General features: G+C 42.5%; 1 protein-coding gene and 2 non-coding genes across 5 annotated transcripts; 1 reads left to right on the forward strand and 2 right to left on the reverse strand.

The window, feature by feature from the left end:
- Window positions 1–8,350: 8,350 nt before the first annotated feature.
- WDCP (WD repeat and coiled coil containing) lies at window positions 8,351–26,816 on the reverse strand. 3 transcript variants are annotated; one of them, XM_012453336.2, is made up of 4 exons: window positions 26,763–26,816; window positions 19,067–20,905; window positions 11,653–11,770; window positions 8,351–10,136 (listed from the first exon to the last, which is right to left on the reverse strand). In XM_012453336.2, exons 1-4 carry the CDS (start codon window positions 26,793–26,795, stop codon window positions 9,907–9,909), a joined length of 2,220 nt encoding a protein of 739 aa, XP_012308759.2. In that variant the 5' UTR covers window positions 26,796–26,816; the 3' UTR covers window positions 8,351–9,906. The 3 variants fall into 3 exon arrangements, 2 of the variants coding, with proteins under 2 accessions (XP_012308759.2, XP_021532723.2); XM_021677048.2 differs by having other exon boundaries at window positions 26,690–26,816; XR_001107618.2 differs by lacking the exon at window positions 8,351–10,136 and adding an exon at window positions 17,190–17,335 and having other exon boundaries at window positions 11,703–11,770.
- Window positions 10,627–10,734, reverse strand: LOC135269754 (U6 spliceosomal RNA). Its single transcript, XR_010338018.1, has one exon. It is a non-coding gene; the product is annotated as a U6 spliceosomal RNA (small nuclear RNA).
- LOC135269789 (U6 spliceosomal RNA) lies at window positions 25,248–25,351 on the forward strand. Its single transcript, XR_010338046.1, has one exon. It is a non-coding gene; the product is annotated as a U6 spliceosomal RNA (small nuclear RNA).
- Window positions 26,817–27,242: the final 426 nt, after the last annotated feature.

Here is a 27,242-nt window from a genome sequence, read left to right on the forward strand (position 1 = left end):
TCCTTGGCCTCCCAAAATGCTGGGATAACAGGCGTGAGCCACTGCGCCTGGCCTATTTACTGCTATAGATCCTCAGTGCCCAGAAGTAAGTGTTCAATACGAATATCTGCTGAATGAATGAGCAAATGTTCCTATTCCCTTCATCCTAAAACAAACACCATCACCTTGTTCCGGTTGCTTTCTCCTCTCCAAATAATCTGCTTTACTGTTCTCCTCTCACCCGTCCCATTCTTGTCTCCTTTTCCTCACCTGCTATTCACTCCTTAACCAGTTAAACCTGGCCCTGACCTCCAGCACTGAGGAAACAGTGCAGCCTGAGAGGGTGAACCCTGGCATCAAAGGACAGCAGATGAGAATCTGTATGTTGCTTCCCTCTTTTACCATGCATGATTGGTTGACTTACTCAACAAATCTGAGCCTCAATTTCCTTTTTTTTTTTTGAGACGGAGTCTTGCACTGTCTCTTAGGTTGGAGTGCAGTGGCGCAATCTTGGCTCACTGCAACCTCCCCCTCCCAGGTTCAAGTGATTCTCCTGCCTCAGCCTCCAGAGTAGCTGGGATTACAGGCACACAGCACCACACTTGGCTAGTTTTTTGTACTTTTAGTAGAGACAGGGTTTCACCATATTGGCCAGGCTGGTGTTGAACACCTGACCTCAGGCGATCTGCCCATCTTGGCCTCCCAAAGTGCTGGGATTACAGGCATGAGCCACTGCACCCAGCCAGTTTCTTCTTTTGAACAAATGTGTATACTATTACATAAACCTCAGGATGGCTATGAGATAAGATTTGACCTAGTACCAGACCAAGGAAATCCTCAGTCAACAGTCAATTAATGCTGACCACTCCTTTTCAAAACTCTATCTTGGGCCAGGCGCAGTGGCTCACGCCTGTAATCCAAGCACTTTGGGAGGCCAAGGTGGGCGGATCATATGAGGTCAGAAGTTTGAGACCAGTTTGGCCAATATGGCAAAACCCTATATCTCTACCAAAAATACAAAAATTAGTTGGGCATAGTGGTAGGCGCCTGTCATCCCCACTATTCGGGAGGCTGAGGCAGGAGAATCACTTGAACCAGGAAGGCAGAGGTTATAGTGAGCTGGGATTGCACCACTGCACTCCAGCCTGGGCAATGGAGTCAGACCCTGTCTCAAAAAAAAAAAAAAAAGAAAACAAACAAAAAAACCTCTGTCTTCCCCTGGACTGCATGATACCGCCCTCCTGGTGGTTCTGTGCCATCTCTGACCATTCATTTTGTCTTTTCCTTCACCTCTTTCTCCTTTGATGCTTCTTAGCCATCATGGGCTTCCCAGGGCCATGTGATCCCACCCACTATCACCACCTATCCACTACTGTAGACACTTATTAACCCAGAGCTCTCTGCGGAGCTCCAGAGCCCCAGATCCAACTACCTAGCTGAGTGTTCTTCAGGTAGTTAAAACATCATACATCCAAAATCTCTCTACACTTGTTCTGCCTCCTGCATTTTCAGTAAATTACTTCAGTGTTAATGAGCAAAACAGCTTGCTGCCCGATGCACACAGAAGCCATTACTATGGCATCAGATTTTTGAGAGCAGAAAAACCTTATTACAAATCAACCAACAAGCAGGGTGCAGTGGCTTACACCTGTATCCCAACATTTTGGGAGGCCAAGGCGGGCGGATCATGAGGTCAGGAGTTCGAGACCAGCCTGACCAACATGGTGAAACATCATCTCTACTAAAATACAAAAATTAGCCAGGCATAGTGGCGCATGGCTGTAATCCCAGCTACTCAGGAGGCTGAGGCAGGAGAAGCACTTGAACCTGGGAGGCGGAGGTTGCAGTGAGCTGAGATCATGCCACTGCACTCTGGCCTGGGCAACAGGGTGAGACGCTGTCTCAAATAAAAACAAACAAAAATCAACCAACAAGGAGACAGAAGTCCATTTCAAATCTGTTCTTCCTGTGCTGGTCTTAAGGCGGTCCTTTTATGATATAAGGTTTAGAAGGTGGGTTCTGGAATTAGCAGGTGATTGGTGGAAGGAAAGGGGAGCTCTGGAACATCTCCGGGCATGCACACTTGTCTCTTCATGGGTCGCGTGTGCAAATTTCGGGGGAAGTTAGTATGAAACGTGGTGGAAATTCGGGCTGTGACATCAGTAAGCGTGTTCTGTGCAAACTCTAATCAGCCAACTGACTTTAGCCAGTTTTGTTATCTTACAAGTGGAGAAAGTTTCAGCAAGCTGTTTCTTTTCTTTTTTGAGACAGGGTTTCACTCTGTCACCCAGGCTGGAATGCAGTGGCATGATCTGTTCATTGTAACCTCTGCCTCCCAGTTTCAAGCAATTCTCCTACCTCCACCGTCCAAGTAGCTGGGATTACAGGCATGTACCACCATGCCCAGCTAATTTTTTTTTTTTTTTTGAGATGGCATTTCACTCTATTGCCCAGGCTGGAGTCCAGTGGCGTGATCTTAGTTCACGGCAACCTCTGCCTCCCAAGTTCAAGCGATTCTCCTGCCTCAGCCTCCTGAGTAGCTAGGATTGCAGGAGTACGCCACCACACCCAACTAATTTTTGTATTCTTAGTAGAGACAGGGTTTCACCATGTTGGTCAGGCTGGTCTCGAACTCCTGTCCCCATGATCCGCCCACCTTGGCCTACCAAAGTGCTGGGATTACAGGTGTGAGACACTGCACCCGGCCCCCCAGCTAATGTTTGTGCTTTTAGTAGAGATGGGGTTTCACACAATGTTGGCCAGGCTGGTCTCAAACTCCTGACTTCAAGTGATCTGCCCACCTTGGCCTCCCAAAATGCTGGGATTACACATGTGAGCCGCTATGCCCTGCTCTGTTTCTTTTTGTATCATCTGCCATCCTATACATTCAAGAATTATTTTGAAGGTTAGGCACAGTGGCTCACGCCAGTGATCTCAGCACTTTGGGAGGCTGAGGCAGGCGGATCACCTGCGGTCCGGAGTTCAAGACCAGCCTGGCCGACATGGTGAAACCCCATCTCTACTAAAAATACAAAAATTAGCCGGGCATGGTGGTGTGCGCCTATAATCCCAGCTACTCTGGAGGCTGAGGCAGGAGAATCGCTTGAACCCAGGAGGTGGAGGTTGCAATGAGCCGATATCACACCAATGTACTGCACCCTGGGCAACAGAGAGAGAGAGTTCATCTCAAAAAAAAGAAAAAGAAGAAAAAAAAGAATTCCTGCTGGTCGCTATTTCTTTAATCCTCTGGGGTGCAGTTTCATCAGTATCTATCCAGTTGCCCAAAACCAAAGACTTGGTATCTTCTTAGGTTCCTTTCTCCTTGATTAGCTCCAATAGAGCCCACTGTCTCATCCCCGTATGTACTGAGTTTGGATTGAGCAGAGGAAGACAAGGGTAGTCTTTGGCCATAGCACCCCAAACGTGCCCAGTCTCGTCTGATCTTGGAAACTAAGCAGGGTTGGGCCTGGTTAGTACTTGGATGGGAGGAAAACAGGGGTTATAGTTTGTGGATTATCAAATGGTGAAAGTTATTTGAAACTGGACAGAAAGTTGTAACATCACATATGGATGGATGTGGTTTATAACACATGGTGAGCTGACATAGTTGGCTGCTATGTTTGAGGTATATGCATTTCTGTAGTCTATGGGACTCAGTTCAGCTGGGTAGTTTTCTGTTACCGTGTGTGTCTGTGTGTTCTGTAGAGACAGGATCTCTCACTTTGTTGCCCAGGCTGGTCTTAAACTCCTGGCCTCAGGTGATCCTACTACCTCAGCCTCCTGAGTAGTTGGGATTACAGACACAAGTCCCCGTTCCCAGCTCTAGTGTTTCTTAAGGAAAAAATTGTTGTGTAAGTAACAGGAAATTCACATTATGCTGTACTCATTCTCTAATATCACAGCCATATGGGAATAAGTTTGGGTTTTCAAAACAAGCATAATTAACAGAAACAAAAAAATAGTTTCTCCTTTTAGTTTCATAAATAGTAAAGGAATTAATATATATGTGTATGTATATAAATATATAGAAATCCTGAATGGTCCCTGTGACATAAGAAACACATATGTGTTCTCTGCCCCAGGTTCCTGGCACAGAGTTTCTAAAATGCGGGTTACTTCCTAAGTGGTAGGGGTGAGGGGAACATCTTTTGTTATACATAATAAGCCCTTTTCAAACAGATCTGAGTTTATGCTAATGATGTGACTAGCAGAGGATGGAGGCTGGTTGCCAGAGAAACCAACCTTGTGATCAGAAGGTTGAAACTTTCAGCCATATCTCCCTAAGGGGTGGGGACAGGGGCTGAAGACTGAGCTCATCACCAATGATTTAATCAATTGTGCCCATGTAATGGAGCCTCCACTTCCAAATGAAGGGGTTCAGAGAGCTTCTAGGTCGGTGAACACATCCATGTGCCAGGAAGTCTACCCGACTCCAAGGGAACAGAAACTCTTGTGTATGGGACCCTTCTGGACTTCATGCTATATACCTCTTCATCTGGCTGTTCATTTCATAATAAGCCAATAAATGTTAAGTGTTTCTCTGTGTTCTATGAACCATTATAGGAAATTATCAAATCTGAGGGTTTCCTAGGAATCCCCTATTTGCAGCCAAGCTGGGAGAAGTGTGCATCACATGGAGACCCACTACTTGCAACTGGTATTGGAAGTAGGGACCAGTCCTCTTGGACTGAGCCCTTAACCTATTGGGTCTGCACTAACTCTGGGTAGTGTCAGAATTGAATCAAATTGTAGTGGGGCAGGCGGGAGATGAGAAAAAAAGAAATTGTAGGGTACCCAGTTCATGTCCACAGAGAATTGAAGAATTGCTTGGTGTGGAAAACCTGCACATTTGATGTCAGAAGTGTTCTGTAGTTATAGAAAAAAAAAAAATAGTTTCTCCTTTTAGTTTCATAAATCTTAAAGGAATTAAATATTTAAAAATATTTCCACAAAGAAAACACCAGACCCAAATTTTTCTAAGTTCTAGCAAACTTTCAGTCAAGGATCATTCCTACCTCACACAAACTCCTCCACAGAGCAGAAAAAGAAGGCACCCTCTGCTACTCATTCTATCAGCCCAGAGTAAGCTTCTTACCAAAACCAGCCAAGCACATTCAAAAGGAAAGAGGCCAGGTGTCATGGCTCACACCTGTACTCCCAGGATTTTGGGAGGCCAAGGTGAGAGGGTCATTTGAGCACAGGAGTTCAAGAAAAGCCTGGGCAACAAAGGGAAACCCATCTCTACAAAAAAATTTTAAAAGATTAGCTGTGTGTGGTGGCATGCATCTGTAGTCCCAGCTAACTGGGAGGCTGAGGTGGGAGGACTTCTTGAGCGCAGGAGGTTGAGGCTGCAGTGAGCTGTGACAGTGCCACTCACTCCAGCCTAGGCAACAGAGCAAGACCGTCTCAAAAATAAAAATAAAAATAAAGGGCTGGGCGCAGTTGCTCACGCCTTTAATTCCAGCACTTTGGGAGGCATGAGGTCAGGAGTTTGAGACCAGCCTGACCAACATAGTGAAACACCGTCTCTACTAAAAATACAAAAACGAGCCAGGCGTAGTGGCATGAGCCTGTAATCCCAGCTACTCAGGAGACTGAGGCAGGAGAATGGCTTGAACCCGGGAGGTGGAGATTGCAGTGAGCTGAGATCATGCCATTGCACTCTAGCCTGGGCAACAGAGCAAGACTCTGTCTTAAAAAAAATAAAAAATAAAATAAAAAAGGGAAATTTATGGGTTAATCTTACCTATTAACAAGGAAAGGAAGAATCTTAAAAGCAAAATGAGTCTAAGCAATGTATAAAAATGAAATACACCATGAACATACTGGGTTTATTCCAAGAATGCAAAGTTTAACATTAGAAAAACCTATCAAATGAAACATACCACACAGAGCAATGCAGAGCATGAACTCAGGAGCTCTGCAGAGGGGCCCCTCAATTACAGCAGAGGCTGGGCTCAGTGGCTCACACCTGTAATCCCAGCACTTGGCAAGCCAAGGCGGGCAGATCACTTGAGATCAGGAGTTTGAAATCAGCCTGGCCAATATGGTGAAACCCCATCTCTACTAAAAATACAAAAATTAGCCGGGTGTGGTGGCAGGTGCCTGTAATCCCAACTACTCAGGAGGCTTAGGCAGGAGAATGGTTTGAACCTGGGAGGTGGAGGTTGCAGTGGGCCGAGATTGTGCCAATGAACTCCAGCCTGGGTGACAGATCAAGACTCTGTCTCAAAACGACAACAACACCCCAAACAAATAAAATTATCCAGCAGAATACTGATAAAAGACATAAATGTGAAGACAAAACTTCCATAAAAGTAAAGATAGATAAATGTGTGGTTTCCTTAATATTAAAATATTTGTCCAACACACAAGGTATAAAGAAAGAGACTGGCAGTAGTTCGAGACTACCCTGGCCAACATGTGAAACCCCGTCTCTACTAAAAAGACAAAAATTAGCCAGGCGAGGTGGTGCACACCTGTAGTCTCAGCTACTCAGGAGGCTGAGGTGGGAGAATTTCTTGAACCCAGGAGGCAGAGGTTGCAGTGAGCAGTGATCGTGCCACTGCACTTCAGCCCAGGTGACAGAATAAGAGTAGGTCTCAGAAAAAAAAAAAAAGAAAAAAGGCCAGGTGCTGTGGCTCATGCCTGTAATCCAAGCACTTTGAAAGGCTGAGGCAGGAGAGGATGGCTTGAGCCTGGGAGTTAAAGAACAGCCTGAGCAACACAGACCCTGCTCTCTGTTCTCCACCAAAAAAAAAAAAGACAGAGAGACAGAGGAAAAGACAAAAAGGAGTCCACAAAGTGGATGAAGACACTAGCAACATCTAAATATATAAAGAATTCTGACAACTCAACATGAAAATTGAGCCAATGATATAATCAAGAATTTTGCAAAAGAAAACTTTAACGGCCAATAAACATCTTAATGATGCTAAAGCTCACTGCTAGTCTGTAAGTAAAAATAAGGGGTCAGGCATGGTGGCTCATGCCTGTAATCCCAGCGCTTTGGGAGGCTGAGACAGGTGGATCATTTGAGGTCAGGAGCTCAACACCAGCCTGGCCAATATGGTGAAACCCTATGTCTACTAAAAATACAAAAATTAGCCAGGCATGGGGGTGGGCGCCTGTAATTCCAGCTACTAGGGAGGCTGAGACAGGAGAATTGCTTGAACCTGGGAGGTGGAGGTTGCAGTGAGCTGATATCACGCCACTGCACTCCAGCCTGGGCAACAGAGCAAGACTGAGTCTCAAGAAAATAAAATAAATAAAAATAAGGATCACAGTGAGACAGCATTTAAAACTCCTAGACTGTCCCAAATGAAGACTGTAAAATAGGAGCTCTGATACATTGCTGCTGGGAATGAAAGTGATAAAACCATCTAGGAAATAATTTGGTATTATCTCATCAAGGTGAATACCCTGGGATCCTGCAATTTCATTTGTAGGTAAAAGACCCTAAAGAGACTTTTGAAACACTTGGATAAGGAGGCATTGACAAGAATATTCAAAGCAATATTGTTTATAACTTCAAAAATAAATCCGAGGAACAATCCAAATGTCCATGGTAGGAAAATGGATAAATTGTGGCAATTCAAAACAGTGAAAATAATATAACATGCACAAAACAAGGATGAATCTTAGTACCAATGCTGAGTAAATAAAAAGCAAGACACCAAAGACTATATACAATATATACCATTTGTATAAACCTCAAAACAAGCAAAAATAAACATATTCTTTCAGCTAATGTGTATATGTGGTTGTGAAACTCCTTTTTATAAAGAAAGAAAAGGAATAAAGAAATGATTATTACAACAATCAGGATAGTTACCTCTGGGTCACAGCTATGGAGACAGGAACAAGGAGGGACACACAGGAGCTTCCGTGGTTTCTGGTAATGTTCTGATTCTTAAGTTAGGCCATGGGTGGTTCATTTTATTATTAAGCCTTCCTATACCTTATATACATATATATGTAATATGTATCACATAATACTCATTCAGAATTTAGAAAAACTTGACTGCAAAATGCGATTTGTAAAAATATCTTTATGTAAAATATTTTCAGAACATTAAACAATACTTTGAAGAATTTAGCTCTTCTCTGCCTGCCTCCAAAGCCAGCATATATGGGATTATTTTCTATTGTTCCAATGACTATAAGAATAGCAGAGGCCAAGGAAACATCTCTTGCATGAGAGTTGTCATGGAATCAGATTTGTTGTAAAGAATCATTTATATTCTGGACTGTCCACCAGCAGAAGGAATACAAAGACAACATATGTATATATAACATCAAGATTATCGGGTTCCTCTATACCAGCAATAATCACAAAGAAAATGCTACTGAAACATCCAAACAGCCACAATAACCATTAGTGATTTTGTTGAAGACTTATTCACAGTATTTTGACCTGAGAAATGGTAATTGTAACATACCCCTTTAGGCGCCCACATTGATTTAACAGTTCTGCAGTCCTCTCTTTAGGCTTCAAGATAATTGTGATTTCACCACACCCCAGATACTTCCTTTGGAAGTGGAGCCAGGCCTCAAGACTATTCTCAGTCACTGCTCTCCCACATCTGATTACAGACACTGCCTCTGCTTCCATTACCCCAGCAGCTGTCTACTGCACTTGAACTACAAAATGGGCCCTCACTTCTTTCCTAGCCCAGTTCCATCTTGGTAAACTGTAACAGACAGACAGGAGTTCCCAAGGGCATAAAACAGTTTCTTTACAGATGATCTTAAAGGAAGGGGGGAAAAGGAAGCATACGTGCTAATGGAGCTTCTATGGCTGAAACAATGTATCTGCAGATGCCTAGCCACACACTAATCAATTTGTTCTGCAGTAACTGAAATTTGTGATTCATCTGAAGGCAGTGAGAAGTGGTGTGTCCATCTGAAGGGGGTCAGGGCTCTTACCTGACTAAGCTGGTACTTTAGCCCATAAGTGAAACAAAATGGCACGTTTTAGAACTACCTCAGATTCAGTTAAATTTCCAACTTACTGAAATATTTTCTCTGACGGATTCTATGCTGGTCTCTAAGACTTGAGAGAAAATAAAAATATCAAATTAAAGTGACAAGTTAACTAAGGGAGCTGACTACTGGGAGAAAAATAGGAAAGTTGTATGATCCCAAAACTGGATGGGAAAAAAAACCAACCAAACAAAAAACGTATTTCAGGGACACTCATGAGTGGCCACAGCACAAAACTCCACAGTAGGACTCGCTGGGACTCAACAGTGTGCTAGCAGCATCAGCACAACCTCAAGTGGCGCCCAGAGAAGATAAATTCGCTTCAAATTTCATTCAAAATTTTCCCAGGACCAGTTTTTAAGAGTATCTGGACCTTTGTCGGTCAGAATTTATTAAGGAAGCATGAGGGTTAGGTTTAAATTCTGGGAGGTCCAGGCAACGTTAGAGCCATTTCCTGTTCCTGGGAGCAGAAGCCAGTGAGTTTCTGGTCCTCCTCTGAGCTCTAATTCTTGCTGGTTTGAGGCTAATATGCTAGAGCACATGCCCCCCAGCAGCACTCCTCGTCCTCCTCTTGAAGCCAAGAAAAAGACCTGTAACAATGCCGAGGTGCCTTTTAAGTGCTCCTAAGACAGCTTCAACGCAGCTTGGGACAAGGGACACAAAACCTCAGAGAAACCATAAAACAATCCATATGGCACCATAATATTAATTTATTCTGGGAATTCTGCCCTAAGTCAAAACCACACAGTCATAAATACATAAACACCACTTTTGGAGCCATCTAACAAAGACACGAGCCTCAGCCCAGAGGAAACGGTAGAACAGGAGAGCCGACCATGGCAAGTGATTCGCCTGTCTTACTGGTGAGCGTCCACAGTGGCAAGCAGGCCTTGTTTGGAATGGTCTCATCTGAAGAGCTACACAGCAAGGACACTGCAGATATCAGGCCATGCCATCTATATGGTTAGAACAGCCAGAGATATCTAAATTGGGGGCAGTGAGGCCTGTAAAGACTTTAAGAGAAGCAGCAGAATCCGGACTGTGAGAAAAAGAGTCTCTGAAGACATCAGACCTGGACAGGCTGCCATCTCTTATGATTATTTCCTGTGTGGCTGTGAAGGTTAATGGGATAAAGCCCTCACTGTCAGCAGAGAGAAGAATCCAGTGGGAATCTGCAAACAAAAATAAATACATAGGCAAATTACTGTATATAATTCTTATGATGAAACATTATGACTACAGTTTTTTTTTTCTGAGTGAAGGAATACAGTAGTTGATAATATTCAACTTGATCCTTATAGGATTTTACAGAGAATGGGGAATTGGGAAGACTGGGTATCACTTAGGGTCAGGTAGGGGAAAAAGGGGAAAAAAAAGAAATGATATTTGATGTTCAGTGTGGTGGCTACTGTTACAAGAATGAGGCGTAAGAAAACAACCATGCTTCACATCTGATGAACCGGGAATGACTCAGTCCCTTGCCACTTAGGGGTATCCTTTGTATGTCCAGCTTTGCTTCATATTAGAATGGCAGCTCCTTAAAGAAGTATACTGCAATGCTGCTATGATCTTTACATTTTAGTGCAATAGAAATACATGAGGCTTTCTGTTACTTCCTTGCAGTTGTTATATACTGCTTTCTAACTTTTTAATATATTTTTAAAAAATATGGAATGCTTTACGAATTTGCGTGTCTCCTTGTGCAGGGGCCATGCTAATCTTCTCTGTATCGTTCCAAAATTTTGGTATGTGTGCTGCCGAAGTGAGCACTGCTTTCTAACTCTTTTCTAATTTTTTCATATGTACATTTAACTTTTCCAGTTAGGCTATAAGTTCCCTAAGGGTAAGGTGCATATTTTCCATATGTTTTGGCACCTATATTAGGCCTGGGTATACAGTAGGCAATTAATAGTTTTTTTTTTTTTTGAGACAGAGTCTCGCTCTGTCGCCCAGGCTGGAGTGCAGTGGCATGATCTTGGCCCACTGCAACCTCCACCTCCCGGATTCAAGCAATTTTTCTGCCTCAGTCTCCTGAATAGCTGGGACTACAGGTGTGAGCCACAACGCCTGGTTAATTTTTTGTATTTTTAGTAGAGATGGGGTTTCACCATGTTAGCCAGGATGGACTCGATCTCCTGACCTCGTGATCTGCCCGCCTCAGCCTCCGAAAGTGCTGGGATTACAAGCATGAGCCACTGCGCCCGGTGGCAATTAACAATATTTGTTAAGGCTGAGTGTGGTGGCTCATGCCTGTAATCATAGCACTTTGGGAGGCCAAAGTGGGAGGATCACTTGAGGTCAGGAGTTCAAGGCCAGCCTGGGCAACAGAGTGAGACCCCATTAGCTATAATTTTTTTTTTTTTAATTGGCTGGGCATGGTGGTAAGCACCTATAGTTCTTGCTAGTCGGGAGTCTGAGATGGGAGGATTGCCTGAGCCCAGGAATTCAAGGCTGTAGTAAGCTATGATCACACCATGGCACTCTAGCCTGGGCAACAAGACCCTGTCTCAATAATAATAATAATAATAATAATAATAATAATGATAATGATAATAATAAATTACTTGTTAACTGTCTAGTGAATTACTGAATGGTTGGTATCCCTCATTTTCATTACTGATGTAAGTTAAAATAGATGGTGGAGGAGGCAAAGATGTTGGGTAGGGTCAATTTCTGAACATGACCTACCATGCAGCATTTCAATGAGAGAAAGGCCAAAAGTCTGCTCAACTGTACTGAGCCTTAGTTTACCATCGCAGAGAAGCACCGCTCTTTTTTCAACAACAGGACCTAGATAATAAGGTTTCTGCAAATAAAAAATAAACGTTGTTAAACTGATCACATAAGTAATGAAGTTAATATTTCTTAAGAAGTGAATGTGTAATTGGTTTTTTTAAAAAAAATTCTTATCTATTACCACTAATCACCTGGACTTTAGTTTTTTGTTTTTTGTTTTTTTTTGAGACGGAATCTTGCTCTGTCACTCAGGCTGAAGTGCAATGGCGCGATCTTCGCTGACTGCAACCTCCGCCTCCCGGGTTCAAGCGATTCTCCTCCTCAACCTTATGAGTAGCTGGGATTACAGGCGCGCACCACCATGCCCAGCTAATTTTTGTATTTTTAGTAGAGACGGGGTTTCACCATGTTGGTTAGGCTGGTCTCAAACTCCTGACCTTGTGATGTGATCTGCCTACCTCGGCTACCTCAAGTGCTGGGATTACAGCTGTGAGCCACCACGCCTGGCCAACTTCAGTTTTAAGGAGCTCTTTGTTGCTTTATTTAACACAACTAAAAATTCGGAACAAAACAGCCTTATTTTTCCTTTTGTTCTACACTTTCCTCAGGGTTCTTCAACACTAGGAACTGGCTCTCCTAGAATACAACTAATAACACTAAAAGGATGATGGACAGCAGCCTGAGAGATACAATCTGATGGTGAGAACAGCTGCCTGGATGTTTGAGATACAGCTAAGACACTTCATCCTTCATTAGAAAAAAAATGCCGGCCGGGCGCGGTGGCTCACACCTGTAATCCCAGCACTTTGGGAGGCCGAGGCGGGTGGATCACGAGGTCAAGAGATCGAGACCATCCTGGTCAACATGGTGAAACCCCGTCTCTACTAAAAATACAAAAAATTAGCTGGGCATGGTGGTGCATGCCTGTAATCCAGCTACTCAGGAGGCTGAGGCAGGAGAGTTGCCTGAACCCAGGAGGCGGAGGTTGCGGTGAGCCGAGATCACGCCATTGCACTCCAGCCTGGGTAACAAGAGCGAAACTCCGTATCAAAAAAAAAAAAAAGAAAAAAAATGCCAAGAAAGAGTGTCCTAAGTGGTAGAGTAGAAGAGGATTTGCATAAGTAAAATAAACAAACTGTGGTCAAAATTCACACAGCTTAGAAAAAGCACAAATAAAAATAAATGATTTGTAAATTTTAAAGTCATTAAAAATTGGTTGGGCACGGTGGCTCACCCCTTAGTCCCAAAAGTTTGGGAGGCTAAGATGGGCAGATCACGTAAGCCCAGGAGTTCAAGATCAGCCTGGGCAACATAGCAAACCCCTGTCTTTACATCAATAAAAAAGCCAGGCATGGTGATGCGTACCTATAGTCCCAGCTACTCAGGAGGCTGAAATGTGAGGATCACTTGAGCCTGGGAGGTCAAGACTGCAGTGAGCTATCATGCCACTGCACTCAAGCCCGGGAAACAGTGAGACCCTGTCTCAAAAATAATAATAATAAATAAATAAAGTCATTAAAAATAAGTCATCTTTAGAATGGTTTCAAATATATCTAGAGAAAAAAATATTGAAACGTATAGCTCTAATTTAAGACAAATTAAAGCCCAAAAGTATAATCATAGAATATAGAATAAAAATAATGCTGCCAGGTGTGGTGGCTCACACCTGTAATCCCAGCACTTTGGGAGGCTGAGGCGGTCAGATCATGAGGTCAAGAGATAGAGACCATCCTGGTCAACATGGTAAAACCCTGTCTCTGCTAAATGTACAAATATTAGCCAGGCGTGGTGGTACCTGCCTGTAATTCCAGCTACTTGGGAGGCTGAGGCAAGAGAATTGCTTAAACCAGGGAGTCAGAGGTTGCAGTGAGCCGAGATTGTGCCACTGCATTCCAGCCTGGCAACAGAGCAAAGACTCCATCTCTAAAAATAATTAAAAAAAAAAAAGAAATATTATTTCTAATTATATATTATGTGAAACAATCTTTTTTTTTTTCTAAAACAATATCTTCATATAAGCATTTAAAGAACAGTTTTGGCCAGGTGCAGTGGCTCATGCCTGTAATCCCAGCACTTTGGGAGGCTAAGGCCAGTGGATGACCTAAGGTCAGGAATTTGAGACTAGCCTGGTCAATGTAGTGAAACCCAATCTCTACTAAAAATACAAAACTTAGACAAGCGTGGTGGCACATGCCTGTAGTCCCAGCTACTCGGGAGGCTGAGGCAGGAGAATCACCTGAACCCGGGAGGGGAGGTTGCAGTAAGCTGAGATGGTGCCACTGCACTCCAGGCTGGGCGCCAGAGCCAGACTCCATCTCAAACAAGAAAACAATAAAAATAAAGGACAGTTTTATAAATTATAGGTCTAACTTATTTTGTTGTTAAGCACTTGGGCAACATGGCAAGACCCCCATCTTGTAAAAAGAAAATAAAATTATACATCATTGTGGTAAGATGAACCACTCAAAGAATATGTCTACTTAAGGCCAGACATGGTGGCTCACACCTGTAATCCCAGCACTTTGGGAGGCTGAGGTAGGTGGGTCATCTGAGGTTGGGAGTTCGAGACCAGCCTGACCAACATGGAGAAACCCCATCTCTACTAAAAATACAAAATTAGCCAAGCGTGGTGGTATATGCCTGTAATCTTAGCTACTCAGCAGGCTGGGGCAGAAGAATCACGTGGACCCGAGAGGCAGAGGTTGTGGTGAGCCCAGATAGTGCCACTGTACTCCAGCTTGGGCAACAAGAGTGAAACTCTGTCTCAAAAAAAAAAAAGAGTATGTCCACTAATATTTTAATATTTTTAAATGAAGTCACAGGAATAAACTGTAAAAGTCAAAAACAACTAATCATTTATTTCAACTCTTATGAAATTATGAAATGTAACATCTGAAATTATAGGGGAAACTATTTCTTGCTTTTGATTATTATTATTTATTTTATTTATTTTTTTGAGACGGAGTTTCGCTCTTGTTACCCAGGCTGGAGTGCAATGGCGCGAATCTCGGCTCACCGCAACCTCCGCCTCCTGGGTTCAGGCAATTCTCCTGCCTCAGCCTCCTGAGTAGCTGGGATTACAGGCACGCGCCACCATGCCCAGCTAATTTTTTGTATTTTTAGTAGAGATGGGGTTTTACCTTGTTGACCAGGATGGTCTCGAGATTATTATTTTTTTAACTTTTATTTTTCCCATTACAAAAGGAATACATGATCAGTTTTTTAAAAGTATAACAGGGCCGGGCGCAGTGGCTCACACTTGTAATCCCAGCACTTTGGGAGGCCGAGGCAGGTGAATTGCTTGAGGTCAGGAGTTCGAGACCAGCCTGGCCAACATGGTGAAACCCCATCTCTACTAAAAATACAGAAACTAGCTGGGCATAGTGGTGCACACCTGTAATCCCAGCTACTTGGGTGGCTGAGGCAGGAGAATCACTTGAGGCAGTGGTTGCAGTGAGCCAAGATTGTGCCACTGCACGCCAGTCTGGGTGACAGAGTGAGGCTCTATCTAAAAATAAACAAAAAATAAATAAATAAAAGTATAACAGAAATATATAATGCAGAGAATAAAGTCCTCAAAATTCTATCCTCCAGAGATAACTACTGACAACAGCTTGGCTGGATTATATCATGATAAACTAAAAAACTGAAGAATTGAAAGGGCAACAAAACATATCTTTTTTTTTTTTTTTTTTTTTCTGAGACAGAGTCTAACTCGGTTTCCCAGGCTGGAATGCAGTGGCGTGATCATGGCTCACTGCAGCCTCAAACTCTTTGGCTCAAGTGATCCTCACACCTCAGCCTCCCAAGCAGCTGGGACTACAGATGGTGCCACCAAGGTTGGCTAATTATTGTATTTTTTTTGGCAGAGACAAGGTTTTGCCATATTGTCCAGACTGGTCTCGAATTCCCGGGCTCAAGCGATCTGCCCATTTCAGCCTCCCAAAGTTCTGGGGTTACAGGTTTAAGCCACTGTGCCTGGTCAAACATGGTAATTTTAACCTTAGTTTTTAAAAATATAAAATTATACATTGACGAATGTTTTAAAAATAGAAAGATACATTGTTGTTTGCAAGTAAAATAGCCTAAAGAAAATAAATTTTAAAATAATATATTTTTTAAATAAATTTAAACAATTAGATATGTTTTTTGGATTAATGTACAGAAAAAATATGGAAATATTTACATCTAACATCAAATAAAATAATAAAATAAAAACATCTAAATCTATAACTATGTATTTTCCTAAAGGGTAGATTATGGAAAATTTTTACTTTCAACATTAAATATTTCTGTAATGGTTAAATTTTGTTCCTCCATAGGTATATATTACTTTTGTAATTAGGAAAAAAAATACTATGTAGCTGTGGAAAAAAGATGAAAACAGAGCTCTGTGTGCTGATATGAAGAGCTCTCCAGGACATACTATTAAATGGAAAATGAAGTGTGTACATCACCTTAACTTCTGTGTAACAAAAGAGGAAATAAAAATACATACTAAAGTCTGCTAGTATCTGCATAAAGACATAAAAATAAAAATGGTTACCTAAAGGAGGAAAGGAGAACAGGCTGAAGAAACATGAAGTAGGAGTAAGGGTTCTTGGGATACAGTTTTTATTAAAATACTGTTTTGCTTTTTAAACCAAGTAAATGAATTACCTATTTAAAAAGATTAAAAAAGGCCAGGCACGGTGGCTCACACCTGTAATCCCAGCACTTTGGGAGGCTGAGACAGGTGGATCACCTCAGGTCAGGAGTTTGAGACCAGCCTGACCAATATGATGAAACCCTGTCTCTACTAAAAATACAAAAATTAGCCAGGCGTGGTGGCATGAGCCTGTAATCCCAGCTACTCGGGAGGCTGAGACAGGAGAATCACTTGAACTCAGGAAGCAGAGGTTGCAGTGAGCCAAGATCATGCCATTGCACTCTACCCTGGGCAACAAGAGCAAAACTCTGTCTCAAAAAAATAATAAATAAATAACTAATAAAATTTAAAATAAAAAAAAAACACAAAAGAAAAAATATTCTTTAAAAAGTCATAGTAGGAAAGAAATAAAAACTAGTTATCACATTTATAAATAAAATAACAAAAAAAATCAAAACTATGACTGGGTCTGGTGGCTCACACCTGTATTCCCAGCACTTTGGGAGGCTGAGGCAGGAGGCCTGCTTGAGCCCAGGAGTTCCAAACCAGCCTGGGCAACACAGCAAGACCCTGTCTCTATAGTTTAAGAAAAAAAAAAGTTAAAAAAATTAAAACTCTATTACTGAAAACTTCACGTAGTTAATGTGGCAAAAATCCTCTTCAAAAAAACCTAGGGTTAGGGCCACATGCACTGGCGCATGCCTGTAATCCCAGCACTTTGGGAGCTGAGGCAAGATCACTTGAGCCCAGGACGTCACAATCAGCCTAGACAAGATAGAAAGATCCTGTCTCTGATAAAAAATTTTTAAAAAGAAAATTAGCTCAATATGGTGGCACATACCTGTAGTCTCAGCTGCTCAGGAGGCTGAAGCAGGAGGATCACTGATCAGATTGGTAAGATGTGAGGAAAAGGACAGCCTTATACGTAGCTGGTGGGTGTGTGATGATGCATTGTTAAGAAAAAATCTTTGAGAAGCAATCTGGCATCTATTAAAAGTGGAAACATATACTCTTCAAATTTGCATTTCTACTTCTGGGAACCAATCCAAAAGAAATAAAGGTACTAATACGAATGGAGACATATAAGAGTACTACTGCAGCATTATTTGGAGTAGCTAAAAACTGAAAACAAAGTGAATGTCAATCAAAAGGGAAAGGCTAAATAAAGAGCATACCTCAGTATGAAGTAAAGAGTGCACCAGCCAGACGCCGCAGCTCACGGCTATAATCCTAGCACTTTGGGAGGCCAAGGTGGGTGGGTCACGAGGTAAGGAGATTGAGACCATCCTGACAAACATGGTGAAACCCCATCTCTACTAAAAATACAAAAAATTAGCTGGGTGTGGTGGCATGCGCCTGTAGCCCCAGCTACTTGAGAGGCTGAGAGAGAAGAATTACGTGAACCCAGGAGATGGAGGTTGCAGTGAGCCGAGATCGTACCACTTCACTCCAGCCTGGGCAACAGGGTGAGACTCCATCTCAAAAAATACATATTGGGAGGCCGAGGCGGGTGGATCACGAGGTCAAGAGATCGAGACCATCCTGGTCAACAAGGTGAAACCCCGTCTCTACTAAAAATACAAAAAATTAGCTGGGCATGGTGGCGCGTGCCTGTAATCCCAGCTACTCAGGAGGCTGAGGCAGGAGAATTGCCTGAACCCAGGAGGCGGAGGTTGTGGTGAGCCGAGATCGTGCCATTGCACTCCAGCCTGGGTAAGAAGAGCGAAACTCCGTCTCCAAAAAAAAAAAAAAAAAATACATATTTAAAAAGATTGTACCAAATCACCCCATTTTTGTAAAAAACAATGACAAACCACCCCCACATACGTATATATCTATGTACACAAAGACCTGTGTTAGATCATATGAGAATGAAGAAAGTCACAAAAGGATCCATGTTAAGCTGCTGGTTACAGCGGGTTAAGGGGAAGATGGAGCAAGGCCATATTTTATATAGAAGGAAAGTATCCATGATAAAAAACATGTATGATAATATGATCCCACATATATATTATTTTTGTATAGGCATGCATAAAGAAATACATCAAAACATTTTAAATAAACGTAACTTTTTTTTTTTCTGAGACAGAGTCTCGCTCTGTTGCAGGCTGGAGTGCAGTGGCATAGTCTTGGCTCACTGAAACCTCGGCCTCCTGGGCTCAAGTGATTCTCCTGCCTCAGCCTCCTGAGCAGCTGGGATTACGGGCATATGCCACCATGCCTGGCTAATTTTTGTATTTTTATTAGAGACAGAATTTCACTATGTTGGCCAGGCTGACCTCGAACTCCTGACCTCAGGTGATCCACCCGCCTCGGCCTCCGAAAGTGCTGGGGTTACAGGAGTGAGCTATGGCTCCCCGCAGCATAACCTTTTTTGTAACTGGAGGAGTATCTCTATTACATAAGGAAAAGGTTGTCTCAATGAAATAACATGATTAAATTTTTCTTCTAAATGTAAATTGCCAGAATTAGTGCAGTCATTTATTTTTCCATACCGCACGCCTGATAAAATCATGATGTGGACTAATATGTATGCCTATCTGGTTGGCAGGCTAAGAACCAACCAACCTGCAAAGGTGTACCAACTTGCCTCTAATATAACATGCCCAGCTTAGTGACGTTCAGTTACAGCACCATCTTTCTCATCAATATGTTTCTTGCAGTACTCACCCACTGCAGGAGCTTTTATATATAGAGGTAGTTCCTCAAAGAATTTACCTGGCAAATGATGTGAACATATGGAAGATCTTGAGAGAGTGGATACACTAAAGAGGATTTCCTCCCATTATGCAGACAGTTTTTGAGTTCAGAAAGACACCGTTGCATTTTAACCAGGTTCCTAGATAAAATTTCCACTTCCTTAGATAGCTCGTAAGTTTCCTTTTCACTTTGTAAGTTCTTTCCTTGAGGCAAACGAGGAGACTCCAGTGGGCTAGTGTGGTCTGGTGTGCTGCTGTGTCTGGGCAGTGTTGCTGGCTGGAGGATAACAGGCTCAGCATCTAGGGCTATGGAGCCATCACAGATACTAGACAGAGGACTCTGGATTTCTTTAATAAGTGTTCTTCCAGGCCTTCCATTCTGACTACTGGCATTAGCTGTCAGCAACAGCCCTTTGTTCTGGTGACAAAAATCTGGGGAAAGACTTTCAATTAACTTTTTTCTATTTGCTTTATTTAACAGAGCACTGAAAGTAGAGTAGGTAGTCTGGCTTTCACTTGATGTTATTGAAGATTCTTCTTCCAACATTACTTCTCTAACAGTCAAGCTAAGGACATATTGATCAGACTTTGAAGAAGGAAGAAATGTCGTATCAGTGAGTTTTTGTTTTCCTACCAAAATTAGTAATAGTTGGTCTGTCAAGAAACATATCCCTTTTGGTCTTTCAGTGTTCTCTAATTGAATTTGCTGGATGTTTGGCACTGAAGATGGAATGACAGAGTAGATCAAAATTATATTGCAAGTGTTGGAAGCCACTGCCACTACCTGTGCTTTAAGATTAAATGCTATCAGATCAGGAACCAGAATGCCTGGAATAGTGACTTTTCTTGTCATGGTAACTGCTTTCTTAAAGGTCACAAGGACCAAATGTGAAGAATCTTGGCCAGTTCCTGTCAAGTAGTCCTTTTTCCTTAGACAAATAAGAGAATTATCCTCAGACTTACGTTGATTGAAATGTATGTGAGTTAGATCCAGAGGTTCTAAATAGGACGAAGTAACTGATATTTCAGAATTTGTTTCAGAATCAGCTGCCTCTTTATCCACAGAGGGTACTTCACCAATAACTGGTAAAGTGTACAGAGTCGTGTCTTTACTGTTAGGTGGGACATTAAAGGTTTCAGATGCATTTAAGCCACAGATCTTATCCAGTGGAAGCTCAGTGGCTATAGCAACCTGTGAATCCACAGTTGCTGTGATGGAGCAGACGTGGCTGTCCACATCAAACACCAGACAGGAGGAGCACCTGTGAAGAGTCTTCTGAGCACTGTCCCAAATATAAGAAAGCAGGCTGCTGCCTATTGCGACCACCAGCCTTAGGCCATCCTGGGTCCAACATGCACAGTGAATGCGGCCCTGGGTGTTGATGTCTGCCTTTACCTGGGAATTGTCAGAGTGCACATTAGGGAAAATGGAGACATCCTGTGCAGTCAACACAGTCAGAATAGCATATTTTGGGTGCCACACACAGCCCTGGGGAAGGATAGGCAGTGACCCTCTAATCTCACAAGTCTGAGACGTCACCCATTTGTTTGTCTCCACAGGGCTGGGACACAGCTGCCACACAGTGACATGCTTCTCATGCTGGACAGCAAGCAGAACAGGTGTGTCAGCTGCAACGGGTGGGGCCCAGGACAACCCACAGACACATTCAAATTGTCCAATGACTTTGGAGTCCCCAAACTTGACCTCTCCATTGTGAAGCTGTAAATCAGTTAGGACAACTTGATTCCCATCAGTCCAGGCAAGGCCATGGATCAGGTGCACTGCTTGACGCAATGCATTCAGTCCAGTCCTGAGTAGTCTTCCTTTTCCCAAATCCATCCTTCTGATAAAGGTTACCTGAAATGATTAAAAAGGAAAGTTACATCATGAGAAATCTAGACAAATCTTGAATGTAGTACATTTTATAAGACAACTGGCTTAGACCCTTCCCAGGTTAATAATGTGGAGAAACAAAATTACAGGGAGAGTATTGTAAATTAAGAGACTACTGAGCTATAACAGGCAAATGCATTGTATAGACTCTGGATCTTGAATTAAAGAAATAAAATCTACCAAATGAAGATTTTTAGAACTGGGGAAATCTGAGTATGGAATGGATATCAGAAAATATCGTGGAGTTATTAATTTTCTTAAGTGTGAACATGGTATTGTGATTATGCAGGACGATTAAATTTACCCCCAATTTACTACTTGGGGTAAAATGTCATGATGCCTACAACGTTCTTTCAAATGGTTTGACAAAAAGGAAAACCCAAATTTTCTATTGACACACAGAGAGAAAAAACAAATGTAGCAAAATGTTAATAACTGTTGAATCTAGATTGTGGCTATGTGAGTATTTATGGTACTTTCATCTTTTAAGTTAGAAAATTTTCCAATTAAAAATTTGAGAAAAGTCTCTATCATCTAATTTCTATTCATCCTTTTACTGCCAAATCAATGAATAACTGATATGCACATCTCTGACTTTATTAGCACTTATTTCAAATCCTTCCAAAGTGGCTTTTATCTCTCTACTGAAATGACACTCAAAAATCACTGTTTCTACTTCAACTTCATCATATTCAACAGCACTTAATAATTTTCAGAACATTTTCACATTCCCTATGGCATTTTATCTTACAACAATCTTTTACAATAACGTAAAGTAGGTTAGGTGGGTATTATCTTCATTTTCTCACCCTGAATATTTTTTCCCCAGGCATTTGAATCACTAAAGAAGTACATGCTGAGGCCGGGTATGGTGGCTCATGCCTGTAATACAAGCACTTTGGGAGGCCGAGGAGGGCGGACCACTTGAGGCCAGAAGTTCAAGACCAGCCTGGCCAACATGATGAAACCCCATCTCTACTAAAACACAAAAATTAGCCATGGTGGCACACACCTGTAATCCCAGCTACTGGGAAGGCTGAGACAGGATCTCTTGAACCTGGAAGGTGGAGGCTGCAGTGAGCCAAGATGACACCACTGCACCCCAGCCTGAGCAACAGAGCAAAACACTGTCTCAAAAAACAAACAAAAGTATATGCTCACTGCAGTAAAACGCAAACAAACCCGAAGTGTCTAAAGCAAAACTGTTGGCTGGGTGCAGTGGCTCATGCCTGTAATCCCAGCACTTTGGGAGGCCGAGGTGGGTGGATCACAGGTCAAGAGATCGAGACCATCTTGGCCAACATGGTGAAAACCCATCTCTACTAAAAATACAAAAATTAGCTGGGTATGGTAGCATGTGCTTGTAGTCCCAGCTACTGGGGAGGCTGAGGCAGGAGAATCTCTTGAACCCGGTGGGTGGAGGTTGTGGTAAGCCGAGATCATGCCACTGCACTCCAACCTGGTGACAGAGCAATACTCTGTCTCAAAAAAAAAAAAAAAAAAAGGAACAAAATGTTTCAATAATAAACACAGACTGAGAAAGACTAATTTTAGTATAAAAACAATTGCTGGGCCAGATGCAGTAGCTCATGCCTTTAATCTCAGCACTTTGGGAGGCCGCGGCACATGGATCACCTGAGGCCAGGAGTTTGAGACCAGCCTGGCCAACAAGGCGAAACCTCGTTTCTACTTAAAATACAAAAATTAGCCAGGAGTGGTGGCACACTCCTGTGATCCCAGCTACTTAGGAGGCTGAGACACAAGAATTGCTTGAACCCAGGAGGCGGATGTTGCAGTGAGCCGAGATGGCACCACCGCACTCCAGCCTCGGCAACAGAGTGAGACTGTCTCAAAAACAAAACTAAACAAAACAACTATTGGCTAGACACAGTGACTCATGCCTGTAACCTCAACACTTTAGGAGGCCAAGGCAGAAGGATTACTTGAGCCCAGGAGTTCGAGACCAGAGAACAGCCCGGGCAACATAGCAAGACATTGTCTCTGCTTAAAAACAAAACTAAACAACAATCTACAAACATATATAAAGTGATGTTTAACCTTACTAGTTATCAAAGAATTGTGTAAACTAGCAGTACTCATTTTTCACCACTCATTCTCTTCTTAATATATTTCAAATGAACTCCATTCCAATCTCTTCTCTAAAACATCTCTTACCAGGCCACCAGTGCCATCCCTGTTACTGAATCCAAATGACATTTTTCAGCCTTGTTTTATTCAGTGTCAAAGAGAGAACTTGAGAAGTTGTCTTCAGACTCTAAATCCAAAGAAATGTATTTTCTTACCAACCTGGTGGTTTATCTATAAATTATTTCTCATGTCTCCTTGCTAGCTTTGTCCTTGCTCTTAGGATCTTTTACTTAAAGAAAAAAAAGGTCTATTATGCTTTTCTATATATGATGTCAGATTAAGTGGTTCTGCAATGGCTTGCTAAATGGAGAAAAAAGTCCCCTGTAATTACTAATGAAGACAACCATGATCTCTATCCCACTGGTCTTATGAAAGATAATAGATGTTTTCCCCCTAATATCTACTTATGTACTTTAAAAAGACTTTTATTGATAAATAATGCATGATACACTTTCATGGACAGAGAAAATTCCTAATGGGCCAATTACATCTAAGTTGATTTATATATTTTAGGATACTAAATTCAGTCTAATGTCAATGAGGGTGTGTGTGACCAGAGTCGCACAAGATAAGGATTTGAGAATAAGAGAAAAACAAACATGAGAATAAGTTTACTGAGGTTATTTTTTTGGAGGGGGACAGTCGTGCTCCATTACTCAGACTGGAGTGCAGTAGTGTGATCTAGGCTGCAATCTCCACTTCCTGGGTTCAAGGGATTCTCGTGTCTCAGCCTCCCGAGTAGCTGGAATAGGCACCCGCCACCATGCCTGGCTAACTTATGTATTTTTAGTAGAGACGGGGTTTTACCATGTTGGCCAGGCTGGTCTTAAAAGCCTGACCTCAAGTGATCCTCCTGCCTTGGCCTCCCAAAGTGGTGGGATTAAGCCACCATGCTGGGCCAGTTTACTGAGGTTTTTAGAAGAATGAATTTTAATACTGTCATCTTCAGTAACAAGAAGAAATGTGGCACATTCTTCTCAAAAACCCAATGATTACAAAAATCTGCTCCATTCCTTTCTACTCCTGTTAGCCCAGGTTCTGACTTCTCCCTTTTTATTAGGGTAGAACAAGAAGTCCCCTTGATACCAGTCTCTACTTTCCAAATGAGCTTGCATACTACGTGTTGTTGTGTAGAATTATCTTTTTTAAAAAAGCATAGCTCTGATCATTTTGCTTTACTGCATAAATACCTTTTATGAATCCCCACATCTACAGTACATATAAAAAAGCCTCAAAATGTCTTAACAAGGCATTTAAGGCCTTACATTATCAGATACTGATATATCTTTCTAATTTTTCTCTAATCATAAAGGGCATGGTGAAGAATTTGCAATCTGGAGGGAACCAGCATATATTCGAATGACAATATGCACAACAGACCTGAGAAAGAAGAAAGTTGATGAGTAATTTGAATGCCACAAAGTGAAAGTGAAGCAAGTTTGTAACTATTTCAGCAGAGAAAAAAGCCCAGATTCAAGAGATGTGTTTCTAAAGCAGATGGAATAGACAGTGATATCAGATAGGATATAAGTAGTGAGGAAGAAAAAAAATAATTAAGGATAACACCCAGATTTTTAGCTTGAGAAATTGCTGACCCATTAACCAGAGCATGTTTCAAAGGCAAGAAAGGCAGAGCAGGCTGGGTGTGGTGGCTCATGCCTATAATCCCAGCACTTTGGGAGGCTGAGGCAGGCAGACGTCTGCCTGAGGTTACCAGTTTGAGACTAGGCTGGCCAACATGGTGAAACCTTGTCTCTACTAAAAATATCAAATTAGCTGGGTGTGGTGGCATGCACCTGTAGTTCCAGCTACTCGGGAGGCTGCAGCAGGAGAATCGCTTGAACCCAGGAGGTGAAGGTTGCAATAAGCCGAGATTGCACCACTGCATTCCAGCCTGGGTGACAGAGCAAGACTCTGTCTCAAAAAAAAAAATAAATAAATAAAAGAAAATAAAAGAAAAAGAAAGAGAGACGGAAGGGAGGAAGGGAGGGAGGGAGGGAGGGAAGAAAGGCAGACAGAGCACAGTGGCTAACACCTGTAATCCCAGCAATTTGGGAGGCCAAGGTGGGAGGATTGCTTGAGGCCAGGAATTCAAGACCAGCCTTAGCAACACAGGGAGACCCCAACTCTACAGAAAAAATTTTAAAAAATGAGCTCGGTGCTAGCTTTGGCAGCCCATATACTAAAACTGGAATGATACAGAGAGTAGCACGGCCCCTGCACAAGGATGAGTTGCAAATTTGTGAAGTGTTCCATAAAAAAGGAAAAGATAAAAAGAATAAAATAAAAATCAGCGGGGTGCAGCATCACACACCTGTCTGTAGTCCTAGTTAATGAGAAGGCTAAGAGGATCACTTGAGCTCAGGAGTTCCAGGTTACAGTAAGCTATGATCATACCACTGCACTCCAGCCTGGGTGACAGAGTGAGACCCTGTGTGAGGTGGGTGCGGTAGGGGAGGAGGAAGGTGTGTAGTATGTGATGTATTTGGTATTAACATGTGCTTCATGTAAAATGTCTACATGGTACCAATGTACATTAGGCAGGCAGAAGTAAAGATTTGGAAATCACTGACACAGGGTTAATAATTAAAGTCAAGGCAGTAGAGAACCTCACTGTAAAAGATGAGAGAGCCAGGAGGACCAAGGTTTAAATGATCTTCAGGCATTCCCCAACACTACTGATTTTGCCTGAAACTAATTGTATACCTATTGTTTCACAATCTCCAAAGTGTAAGTTTTCTGGAGAACATAAAATCAAGAACCCTGCGTGTTTTCGGAGGGAAAAGACCACTGTATTAGTTCAGGAGAGGCGTGGTAGAAAACCAAGAGTTGGTGCTCAGTATATGACCATTTAATTCTGTTTTTCATCTTTAAAGACAACTCATGATGAGAATCAAGGGATTCAGGTGAGCTGGAGCATTTCCAGTAGGTTTAAACAAAAGTACATCCCTTTCCCAACTTGTTTTCCAAGTTTATTGTGTTTCCACTATAAAATGATTTCAAATTCTTTACCCTTATGTGAAAAAAAAAATCACACATAAGAAAGGTAAAAATTAAGAAGAGTTAACGAAAAAACATTCATCCAAGGAAAATTACGACTACATCCCTCTAGACTCTTCTACGCATAGTTTGGCTGTCAAACTTTTTTCAGTCATGCTGTGCAACTTTGTATCACAGTTTTCACTTAACATTATATAATTAGCATTTCCCCATGTTATTAAAAAGTTTTATAAATTAGTTTTAGAGGCCACTTCACGTACACTCAGTGAAGTGACATAATGTACTGAACAGCTCCTGGCTGTACCCAACTTTACTCCGCTATAAATAACGTTGTGACCGAGGTCTTAATGCTTAAAGCATTTCCTGACTTTGGATGACTTCCTTGGAACACATTCCCAGGAGTATTATTCACGAGTCACAGTCATATTTGCTCGTTTACACCCACACCCAGCTCGGTCCTCATCCCGCGACCCCTCACACGCGGCCCGCCCCATTCTCCTCATGCTCTCTGCACTCCTCAATCTCCTCCCTCCCTCCCGACCCCCATCCCCCATCCCCCATCCCACACCCCACCCCCGCCCGGTCCACTTCCCTCCTGACCTCCTACAGCCTCCCCACATCCGCCAGGCCCGGCAGCAGTGGAGACGAAATATCTTAGGTCTCACTGACTCACAAAAACACCAGTTTCCCTGAGGCAGCCCAACATCACGCAGCCGGAGATTGGAAGCTCTTGGCAGCCACCGGAAGCACCGGCCCTCAGTCCTCTGATAGGTGAGCGGTGGCCGAGCACGCTCCGCGATGGCCCCGTCTATTGGCTTTTGAATGTGCACATTAGGAGAGGGTTTGTCCCACTGGCCAATAAGCTCTGGCTCTGCCGCACGGATCGCTGGGAGTCGTAGTTTTCATGAAAACACCTACCGCAAGCCCGCCACATTTTTCCTCCCCAAAGCACTTGAGCTCCTTGCCCCAACTTATCTTCAGTTCTCTTGTCTAAGGAGTTCAGGAGCCCTAAGATCAACACGGTTTCTTAACCTTCTTTAAACTCTAATAAAATCTCTCCAGGAAAATGTTCTTATCTGTACACAAAATATTGTGCATTCAACTGAAGCTGCTTCATGGGCCTGTCCCACCTACAAATCCCTGTCCTACACCG

This window comes from Aotus nancymaae, unplaced genomic scaffold, assembly GCF_030222135.1.
Source record: "Aotus nancymaae isolate 86718 unplaced genomic scaffold, 86718_ANA_hifiasm-v0.15.2.pri h1tg000057l, whole genome shotgun sequence".
NCBI classification, from domain to species: Eukaryota; Metazoa; Chordata; class Mammalia; order Primates; family Aotidae; genus Aotus; species Aotus nancymaae.